The sequence below is a fragment of the Lampetra planeri genome, chromosome 15 (assembly GCF_965212315.1).
Source record: "Lampetra planeri chromosome 15, kcLamPlan1.2.h2, whole genome shotgun sequence".
NCBI classification, from domain to species: Eukaryota; Metazoa; Chordata; class Hyperoartia; order Petromyzontiformes; family Petromyzontidae; genus Lampetra; species Lampetra planeri.
Window position 1 is genome coordinate 12585668 of NC_136121.1, and position 11802 is coordinate 12597469.

At 46.2% G+C, this 11802-nt stretch overlaps 1 protein-coding gene across 2 annotated transcripts; it reads left to right on the forward strand.

Annotated features, from left to right (window-relative positions):
* The first annotated feature begins 383 nt into the window (after nucleotides 1-383).
* Nucleotides 384-11280, forward strand: LOC144722742 (glutaredoxin domain-containing cysteine-rich protein 1-like). 2 transcript variants are annotated; one of them, XM_078601101.1, is made up of 5 exons: nucleotides 385-772; nucleotides 2203-2523; nucleotides 4739-5167; nucleotides 6475-6540; nucleotides 9617-11280. In XM_078601101.1, the coding sequence occupies exons 1-5, from the start codon at nucleotides 683-685 to the stop codon at nucleotides 9794-9796; spliced, it is 1086 nt and encodes a 361-aa protein (XP_078457227.1). In that variant the 5' UTR covers nucleotides 385-682; the 3' UTR covers nucleotides 9797-11280. The 2 variants fall into 2 exon arrangements, with proteins under 2 accessions (XP_078457228.1, XP_078457227.1); XM_078601102.1 differs by lacking the exon at nucleotides 6475-6540 and having other exon boundaries at nucleotides 384-772.
* Nucleotides 11281-11802: the final 522 nt, after the last annotated feature.

An 11802-nucleotide genomic window follows, 5' to 3' on the forward strand; every position in this document is an offset into this window, starting at 1 on the left:
CTACTGCATTTGTGTTGTAGATCAGAATCACCACAAATCAATCCGAATTAAAGTGAAAGAAACAATCTTTATCATAAAGGTGGCGCCCTTTCAAAATGCGTCATGACTGAGCGAGAATTCAACGTGAGCAAATTTATCCCAAACAAAAAAGTAATTTATTACAACGCGGGTCTAAAGGCCACACAGTTTATTGCCCTGGCGGTTGGAGCAATAATGCAATCACTGCACCTTGCACTTGCCACCTCGATGTGCGCGATCTATATATAGAGATCCAGGAAACATTTGTTTTAAATGCACGTGGGGGGGGGGGGGGCGACGCTGCTTTTACACGAGTGGCTGGTATCTTTAGTGGAGGGTGGTGGTGGTGGGGTAAAATAAGCTTGCATGCATATGTAATAAGTGGGGGCGGCTAGTAACGTGTGTGTGCGCGTGTCGTCGATAGAAATGCCCTTCCCTGTCGTGCTGACACGCACATGCATTATTGACACGGGCACCGCGCGTCTCAGGTATCCCTCCCCCCCTCCCCGCTCCTACATAGAGTTGGCGTAACCGAAGCCAACGGGGTCTTTTGACAAAAGAACGACCTATCGTCGGCATTAAAGTCCACGGTCTGCGGCAAACGATTCCACCTCCTTCGTAGTTTGCCCAATTGCCTGCCTTTTGCCTCTCTCCGCGTGCGGCCATGGGCGAGAAGCCGGCACCGGTGGGACAGGCAACCGGCCGCGTGAGATTTCGCGTCTCCTCATCCCACAGCGGGCGAGTGCTCCAACAGGTGAGGCTGTCCGTGTGGATGTGTTTTGTGTGATTGTGAAAAAAAAGATAAATGTTAAAGTTCTTTGTCAATCCATGATGCTTCGATGAAAGGCTCTCCCCGTGGGCTGGGCGAGCATGGGTGTTGCGTGAACATACTTCACCGCGCTGGTCAGTGTGGGTTTAGCGGTGAATGGTGGGAAGAAAGTCCCAGAACTTGTTCTGACATCACGTGCTGCTGATGTTCGCCGTGGCCTGGAATCGAACTCAGGTCGCTGGGTTCATATCAGATTTCGATAACCACTGCTTTCCTCCATATACACATTATACATTCTAGTACAGATCCATTGAGCGCTTAGCTAAATTAGAACATTATTAGGAAAGAGTCAAAATGTTAACATTTTGTAAGGAAGTCAAAAATGTATGCGACTGTTCATATGTAACTAAAGACATCCAGGTCAATATTGCTTAAAAGGTGAACATTATTCAGAACAGGTAATCCATATATATTTCAACAGCTTGGTTTTTGAAGTTAATTCCACATCTAGTACTGAATACGTGTAGACATACGGCGTCGTTGCATATATGCGTAATAAGAGTACAATTTAAAACACGCACACACATAAATTACCGTGACTGAAGCTTTGTGTGTGTGTGTGTGCACAGACGCTCCTGAATGTGTGCTCACAGAGAACAAACCACATTGCCCTGCATGGGCTACAGCCACACACAGACACACACCGCGATTCATTTAAAAACAGCAAGGACCCCAATGCGTGTGAAATTGCCGCATTAAGGGCACCGCGGGTCTGTCCTCCCGTCAATGGTCTCGGCAAGGCGGGGAGAGCAGTGGTTTGGTGTAGGTTGTCTCGTTTTTAATTAACGGTCGACAGTTTCCACCGTTGCATCGACGGCGGAGTTTCCCTGTGTTGAGGCTGCGTGAACAACTCAGCACTTGCCACAAATGAACCACGCCATCTCGGCAAGGAGCATAAACCATCACAAGCACTCCGGTCATCCTCGCAGCGGCTTATGGCTGAGCCGTCGAACAAAGACGATGGTCACCGCATCGCGCGCTTACAGATGCGCTTCTGTGGCCGTCTGGAACGCTCTTCCTTCCGATATTAGGAAACCACTGGAGCTATGCGCCTTTAAATCTAGATCGAAGACTCAATTCTTTAGAACTGCTCTTCGTGTTTAGTTTGTTGTCCTTCCCCGCACCTCCGATTAGCATAGTTGGCTACGTATGGTACGAAAGAAGTTCAACATACATGCGTAAACCACGGGTTAAAATCCATCGGTGGCTTCTGAATAGTGCCAATAAACCCCTACTTTCACTTTCTGCATTTTTTTATTTGATAAACTTGTGACCTCTGGGTGATTAGTTTGGGGGGAGGAGGAGGAGGGGGGGTGGAAGTTAACAGACCACTTGTGAAACCGATGTATGGTCAGGTGTACGAGGAAAGAAATGGCAAGTTGGAGCATCACGACGCCGCTGCCAGAGATATTGAAGAGAGCGGAGCACCAAAGACATTCCCAGAGCCGGTGCCAGGCGGGTACCAGGACTGCCTCCCCAACAACGAACAGCATCAGCAGCAGCATCAGCAGGAGCCCGGCGACGAGGCAGACCTCATCCTGAGCAGCTTGGCTCGGAGCACGCCGTGCTTTCGTCGCTCCGACATCCTGAGCAAGAACGGCACCGTGCGGGGCGTGCGGCACAAGGTGTCGGCGGCTCAGGCGCACTTCGGCGGCTTGGCGGACACGCGGCCCTCTGTAAGCGAGACGCACAGCAGCAGCAGTAGCAGCAGTAGTAACAGCAGCAGTAGCAGCAGCAGCGCAGCAGCAGTAGCAGCAGCGCAGCAGCAGTAGCAGCAGCAGCAGTAGCAGCGCAGCAGTAGAAGCAGGGCAGCAGCAGAAGCAGCAGCAGTACAGCAGCACAGAAGCAGCAGCAGAACAGAAGCAGCAGCAGTACAGCAGCACAGAAGCAGCAGCAGTACAGCAGCACAGAAGCAGCAGCAGAACACAAGCAGCAGCAGCACAGAAGCAGCAGCAGTACAGCAGCACAGAAGCAGCAGCAGTACAGCAGCACAGAAGCAGCAGCAGTACAGCAGCACAGAAGCAGCAGCATAACACAAGCAGCAGCAGCACAGAAGCAGCAGCAGCACAGAAGCAGCAGCAGCACAGAAGCAGCAGCAGCACAGAAGCAGCAGCAGCACAGAAGCAGCAGCAGCACAGAAGCAGCAGCAGCACAGAAGCAGCAGCAGCACAGAAGCAGCAGCAGCACAGAAGCAGCAGCAGAAGCAGCAGCACAGTAGCAGCACACGGCGTGTGGGGCGCGGACGAGGGAATTGCGTCGAGCACAGGGGGGTGATGCCAAAAGGAATATCAATGGTCATAGTTTATGATCATTGATTGATTGATGATGATCATTGATTTGTTCATGATGATGACTTTGATGGTCATAGATTGATGATGATCATTGATTGATGATGATGACGATGATCATCATTGATTGATGACGACGATGATGATTATCATTGATTTATTGATGATGATGATGATGACGATGATGATCATTGATTGATGATGACGACGATGATGAATCATTGATTGATGAGTTTGATGATCATTGATTGATTATGATGATCATTGATTGATTGATGATGATCATTGATTGACGACGATGATGATGACGGCCATTGATTGATTGATGATGATGATCAGGGCTTACATTCAGCCGGAATTGTCCAACGCTGAACTCGGGAAAATATTTCAGTACTTGGCATACACCACATCCGATGTACCCCTCGTCATCGCTGGGGATACGGTCACGCACAACCTCCCTGCCTTGAACAGTGAGGTTGAGTGAAATGTATATTATAGTTTCGTGCAATCATAATCGGAAGTGGTGGTTTTTATTAGAAGTTTGTAAATATATTCAATCGTGACTGATACGCGGAAATTAGATTGGCCCCAACATCAAACATAGCAGGTCCCTTCTGGAAACAAACTGTGGAAGTCTTTCCTGAATGTAGTAATATCTAATTGATGTTTTTACAATTGAAACTTTCACTTCATTGTACTATAGCAGATATTCATATTTTATATTGTAATTGATTCTCCAGTCGAAGTCACTGAATAACTTTGCCAAAAGGTGTGGGTCACCTTGCCTCGGTCACCTTCTCACGCCAACGTTGTTATTTGCTCCATGTAACGTTAGTGCATTTTATTACTCGCTTTGGTACAGCCCTACTTTGGGAAGTGTAGTATATGCAGTTGCGCATTGAGCAACGCCTCTTGAATCTGTTTTTCCCTATTGTAGATGTCACAGTGAAGAGAAATGTGATCATCATCAATATACACCTCTTACATTTTAAGCCACGTGTTGCCAACACGTCATGCACATGGGAAATTTTAATGCGGGTAAAATAACTACGGGTCACTTGCGCCGATCCTGCAAGGTAACCATCTACTCAGCATGAGTAGATAGATGGTCGTGGCGGTGATGGCTTGGCGAGGCTTTCATCCAACAAGCAGATCGATCGTGGCTGACGCTGATGATGATTATCGTCAAGAGCAGCCTGCTACTCTTACCATGCAGCACACCTGGCTCGCAGTCTGGCTTGCGGAATTTAAATGCACGGATAACATATCCTTATTGAGGGACTGTGGTGTGTTATCTTCACAAAATCGAACTTTTTTCATGCAGTCGTTTATTATTGATTTACGTCTTTCTATTTCGTGACTCGCTTACTACTTTCTCTATTTTGCACTCGCTATCGTTGTTTGCATCGTTTGCTGTTGTGACTTGCTCACACGCTCATACTACACTATATGAAAGCTTCATAGCTCATCGGATTCCTCCAAACAGATTATTACGTAAGGTGGATTTCAGAGGCTGCTGCTGCCGCTGCCGCTGACGACGCCGATGATCGAATCTGTCCGATCCTCGTTGCGCGCGCATCTCCTCCGCCCGCCCGTCCCGCAGGCACCTCGCCCGCTGGAGATCGGCAAGCTCGTGGTCTACACGACGAGCGTGCGCGTGGTGCGCTCCACGTTCGAGCGCTGCGAGCACGCGCGCCGCATCCTGCACACCCACCACGTGCACTTCGAGGACCGCGACGTGGCGCTGCACGCCGAGTACGTGCGCGACCTCCGCACGCGCCACCCTTGCCCCCCTTCGCCGACCGACCACCGCCAGCGCCCCAACGGTGCGAGCGTCAGGCACGAACAGCGCAGGAGGTCCGGCGACGAGGCGCAGCCGGACGGCGCGTCGGGGTGGCGCTGTCCGCCGGAGCCGGAGGACGTGTGCCGCACCGAGCTGATGCAGTTGGCGCCGCCGTCCCGGGAACCTCCGCAAGCACACGGCACCCCCCTTGAGTTGCCGGCGATATTCATCAACGGTGACTACTTCGGGGTAAGGACGTGTTCAGCGTCTGTGCATTTCTTCATCACGTTTTTTGTCGGCCAGGTGCAAAAGGGTTAATGGTTCTCCGATGGGGGGTTTTTTTTTTGGGGGGGGGGGAAGGTTTGGGTTGTTTTGCGTGTTTGTTCGGTCCAATGTCCGACGTTTCACTCAATGGGCTGGGGCGCATCCGTCCCCGTGGCGAACTGCGCGCGGGACAAGCTACAACTGAGAGCCGGTAGCAGCGCAGTTGTGAAAACCTACGGGGCTGAACGATTAATTATTCGCCACATTAGCAAGGTGGAACAAGGAGGTCTGAGTTGCACTCACTGTGGTTGACTGCTCCCACAAGTTCAATGACATTTGTAGGGCAGGCGAGCAGCAGGATGGGGGAATTAAGTGGCATCAATCAGCATACTGAGCTTGAATTCATTCAGAGTGATATAATTTGGTTGCTTGAGTTTGTTTTTATGAAGCCAAAGTTGACCATTCCGGTGATAAAACGTGATTTAGTACTTCTAACCACACTAATAGCATCCAAACACCAACATTTGTTTGGCAACTTACCAAATCATTTCAGTTAGGGCTTTTAAAAATCAAACATCCAGTAAATGTCATTATTTTTAGGCGCAAAGCTTTGTGAGTCTACTTCCGCATAAAGGTATTCTCATACTGTAGTGGTAATGGGTTGGTTTATGACCATACTTCACCCTGCTGGTCAGTGCAGGTTGTTGAAAGCTAGAGGCCCATGACTGGTTCAAACATCACTCGTTACCGATGTTAGGCCATGGCCAGGAAGCTAGTTCAGGTCACCAGATTTCGGGTGCATGTGCTAACGACTGCTCCATTGTCACACATCAGCAGACTCTTCAGAGGATAACGTTTAAATATCTGGAAAGTAATAAATGAAATTTGACCGTGAAATATATATGAAGCCGCCTTTGGCCGCAGGTCATATTTAATAAGACACATTATGCGTCTGCATCACAACAAAACAGAACCCATTACTAGCTGACATACACAATTCATATGGGAATGCATGCTGTACATACAATATTTGACATGGATTGTGTTGCCTCTTCACAGACATGAAGAGTCGTCGGTAGCGCTCGCGGATTTCTTGCCTGTGCCCGTGCATCGTGTAACGCATGTCTCGTGCAATGCCGTGTCGACGATAAGCGAATACAATGATACAAAATATACCAAACATTTGATCAACCATGTGCACTCGTAATCTCTATGACCCAAATTTGCAGTTTCAAAGACGGGGAGGCCTGCGTGTCTGAGAAGCCCACTGTCTTTTGTACACCTCCACACAGGGCGCCGACAGACTTATGTCTATGAATGAATCAGGAGAGCTTCGGGCATTCTTAAGGCAATTTAAGGTAACGATTACAGCCATGCTCAATTCAATTCGTTATCGCCTCTCGCCTGTGCTTTACGTGTCAGAGTAGTATGCTGCTTATTATTTACGCTCGTGGAATGCCTCTATTTTTGTTCACCCTACCATGATTCATTTGTAGTGAGGACGAATCAAATGAGGTGTATTTCTATGGGACCTTTTTTTGCCGGTTTCAAAAATGATGATGATGATGATGAAAAAGAAGACTAGGTTTTTTTTTACCAATTATGGCAATGAAACATTAAGTGTTAAGATATTCAAACACCAAACAGGCATCAAGTCTGCATTGACCACGCATACACATCGCAAAACATGCAGACATACTCTGAGTATGCATTAAGCACACATGCTGGTGTGGTTAATGCAGACTTTATGCCTTGCAAAAGGTATCTCTTTGGTTGTTTGAACATCTTATCACTGCGATTTTTTAATTTACTTTTTTACTCTGATGCATGTACGGAAAAGATCAATTATTACGATCCAGATATGGAAGAAGATTTTAAATTAATGATCACATTTTACAGCACACATACCAAAAATGTTTTTGTTCCAGGGTAAAGCGTATGTGATACAAAACTGTATGATAGCGATGGGTCATGATCCTAACGCGATCTGTTTACAAATACGGATCGCTATCAGATGTTTGGTATAATCATCAAACGTGTTGGCATGGTTTTAAGGTTTCAGTTTGTGGTGCAGACAATGTGGAAATGTGTTTTGTGTTTGCATTGCAGTGTCATTTCAAAGCTCGATTGCACTATGAATTTAATGTGCAAAACTGTATTTGTTGTGGTTCCTCGGGTATTGTTTAGACTTAATCATACTACTATTAAAATCATCTATGCCTCGGGTTTCCTGGCTGACTGCTGGCTGGGCTCCTCACCACCCCAACAATAGCTCTGTTCTTCTTGGTTCTTTCGGTAAAGTCACGTAGAAGGGAAATAATAAGATAATAAAAATAAAACATAATAAAATAATTCTCACGACGTTTCGGCCACAACGTGAGAATTATTTTATTATGTTTTATTTGTATTATTTTATTATTTCCCTTCTACATGACTTTACCGAAAGAACCAAGAAGATGAATCCCTGCAGTCACGAAAGCTTTAAATCGAAAAATAGCTCTGTTGTTAGTGGCTGGCTGGCCTCCTCACCACCCCAACAATAGCTGGTGTTAGGGATTGCTTCGGGGGCGTTGCCACCTTAACTAGCTGGGTAACTGGCTACACGAGATTTTTCTGTGTAACAAATACACATTCAGTTGAAACGGCGGAAGAAGTTCGCAAGGCATTAAATAGAAAGCGACACCAAAGACGTGGGTGTAATGAATACAGGAGACTGACATGGTTCATTTAATATTGCTCTCTTAAATATGTGCTCCCATTGATGTAATTATTTTCGTCTATCTGCTGCCGGATGAAGGCCTCCCCATACCGTGTTGGTTATGGGAATTGTTTGACCATACTTCACCACACTGGTCAGAGTGGGTTCGTGAAGGAGGCACGACCACCGATTCAGATATGAATCGCCACCAATGTTAGCCGGTGGGCTCCACTCCAAGTCACCGGGTTCAGCACCGTGGTTGAACTGCTTCGCAGTGGCCGCTCCACCCTAGGCTGCAGACACCATGCAGTCATATCGTGTATTTATTATCATATATTGTATACATGGCAGTTATACCAGCAACTGAGTCAGGCGACATTTTAATGAATAATTTGGTTCATTTATAAATAGTAGTGCAAGATGAAATCTAAGTTAGCTGAGGGCACGATAATAAAACTGAAGACACACTTGTTTATTGTCCTTTCTACAAGGATCTTGAGTGTCTGGATTTTATTACCACAGTTCCACGGTGGAGAGATGTTAACTTCCTCGTCTGGTATTCAGAAGGTCGTGGCTTCGATCCCGACACCGCCGCTTGTATATATGGAGTTTGCATGTTCTCTGCGTGGTCGCGTGTTTTTTTTTCTCCGGGTCCTCCGGTTTTCCCCTCCACATTTAAAATCAACGTGAGTTTAGAATATATTTGGCTGCTGTCAATTTACACATGATGAGCCACTTCGTTGAGCGATCATTTGTGGCCGGGTCGCATCTGAGAAAGAGCTAAAGAGCTCAATGGATCTTACCTGGTAAAGCATTTCATAGTTTAAAGAATAACTCGTATGCGTCCCTGGTTCTCTGCCTTCGTCTTGTTTCACCGCAACTCTGTGTGTCCTGTTCAGTTGCTACAATTTCAATTTCCTGCCAATAACTCTGCTTTCTAACATCCAAAGCCTCTTGGCATTTCGCCCAATCCAACTCGTCGGCCACATTCTTCCACGCGTCCGCTCCATTTGTTGCTGCACGATCCTGCTGCACCGTACCTCGTTTCTTTTTTCCCTTTCGCCATCCCTTCTCCTCCACAACTATAGACGTGTTCCACATTTCCATCCAGATTGATCTGAAAAAAAAATCTAAAAAATCTGGGCAGTGCGTGAAACTTCGGATGATCCTAAAATGTGATGTCACCGTGGCATAACTTCTGCGCAGTTCTCACAATAAATACCAATTACATCGTTTTCATGATTTAAGAACGTATACAAATTCGTAAATTAAAATGATTGCTTCACTGATGAATCTCTATGTATTTTTTAAAAAATTCAATTCATGATTTTTATTTTAAAAATTTAACTTAGTGAATTAACAATAAACGTAATCAAACGCGTCAAATTCCAATCCGATAATACGAGAGTGGGCCGAGAATGCAATATCCAAAGTGTAAATCCAAACTTCATCCCAAAACATACCTGTCAACCCATACGGTTTACCCCGTATTCTTCAGGTCCATACGGCATACAGCCGTTTCAATTCAGGCAAAAAAAAGTCTTATTTGTTTGTGTTTCTCCCTTGTGATGGGGCTTTGTAGGATGAACGTTGAGATTTTGACCAATAAAGTCTGAATTAGTTTGCCATAACGTAGGCACTGATAAGGGGTTGACAGCTTTGCCAATAATCCACAACACTCCCTCTCATCCGTGTCCATCGATGGTCTCTCTGACCCCCCCCGCCCCTCCCCACAGAGGAACACGGTCGCACGCAAGTGCGCGCACTGCGGCGGCTACCGCTTCGTGCCGTGCTTGGCTTGCCGCGGCAGCAAAGTGTCACAAGTGCGGACAAACTTCGGGGAGCGTCCCAGGGCGTTGCGCTGCACGTCCTGTAACGAGAACGGCCTACAGCGCTGCACGGAGTGCACCGAGTGAAGCACCACCCCCCCCCAGCCCCCCACGCGAGAGAGACCGCTGTAGACAAGGGGCACTTCGTCGCGCCAAGGGAATGGGATTTGGGTGCAATCTATCCAATTTGTGTGGCCCGATGTCTGGGTCCTTTCGGCAGCGTGGGCCCACGGTGGCACTTTGCACCACCTGTACACTCCATTTATTATTGTGACTGCACATCGTGGCGGAATATTCCAAGTTGTGTCGGCTGACGGCCACACATCCACCACCATAACACACGGGGTGTTTGAGAGGAATCATTGCTGGTGGCTTAAAATATGCGATAGCTTAGGCGACATACAGTATTATTAATTGACAAGGTTAGCGTGTGTCTAGTGGAGTTCATTGCCAGGAGCGCTGTCAACACTTGCATTCGTAAGAGTCATTTCGGCCCAGTCTGGCAGTGGTTAGTACCTACAGAGACCATTAACTATCAAAAGCAGCAATGCATATCCATGGCCAGCTGTTTGATTTCATTTTAACAGCCGTCTTACAACCCTTTACAAATTCTACACAGCCGTTTTCGCCAATTTATTTGCGAAGTGTATGCAACGATGCAGGTGGCTAACTTTACATTTGCTTATATTGCCCACGGCCTACAATGTGTGCGATGTGAAACCTCATGGCAAATCGAATGACTGCAATCCAATTGGAATTATGGTAATGTTACCGCCACTCAATTCTCCTTTTAGCCATATATGTTCAACTTAATAAAAAAACCTGCAATGCTGTCACGCTCAGAGACGAGATGCCGAAGCCAAGCGTTACATTCTTGCATTTAAATCCCAGCAATCCCAGTTTGTTGCACGTGGGAGGATAGTCATTTACAGTATTCATCATCGGCCACGATCGATCCATTGCTGGATGAAGGCGTCCCAAGCCATCGCCGTTTCTCACGATCATGCTTTGAGTATTAATACGTCAGTGGATCGACTCAAGTGACCAGCCGTTACTTTAATCGTATTGAAATTTAAAATTCAATCAATTGTTGCGTAACATGAAATGAGAGTTGTATTATGCTGATTACATTTCCCTTTAATATTGCATCTTCAATGTAATAAGATTCAACAGGTGTAGTCTATTACACACCTGTGTACACTACACTTGCCAAAGTAGGGCTGTACAAACACGAGAAATGTATGTTATTACTTTTATTATTTAAACCCCCTACATAAAAAGCAGAATGTTCATAGTCACTGTATATTTTTTAAAGCTTAGATTACTTTCATGATGAATTGTGCTCCAAGTGCAGTGAGTATACACTATTAACATTAATATATTGTAATCAAGACGACGTTCATTTGAATGGCTTCACATAAATATCACATGAGGGAGTGGGGTTACCGATTTGCTAAACCAATTCCCTCCAGGAATATAAAACAAGAAATGTTTCAGCGGTTTATAAACACTGTACAGTATTTAGGCATGCCTTTATTTTTCAACACGATGAATAAACTTTATTTTACACATTGATGAGTCCTGATGCTTTACGCACCCTTGGGCACCATGTATATTGTTCAAGTACACACGTACAATGCACCCGATCTCATCAGATTTCAGAAGCTAAGCAGCGAATGAGCTTGGATAGAGTGCCTGGACGGACGGCCCCCATGTGTAAGAGGCCTTGTGGGCTGTGTGGTGGACATTGTGGATAGCAGAGGGGCAGTGCAGAAACATCTATTGAACTGTGCTTATATGCCCCCACATGTTCACCGCCACCTTCACCAACTTTATCCTGACTGGGCTGGAGAAGTATGGATAACTCCCAAACACCGCAAATAGCTATTTAGTCACATGGGAGTTCAACATGACAGTTGAATAAGCACGGAGCCCACAACATTTTTTTTTAACTGCCACGAAATTTTCCATGTGCACTTTTTTTTAAGCGGAATATCCAAGTGTGACATGGAGTTACGCGACGATTGTAAAACTGTCGCATCAAACGTTCCGACTGTGACGACGGCAGGCAAATTTGAAAATCGTGTTTTTAT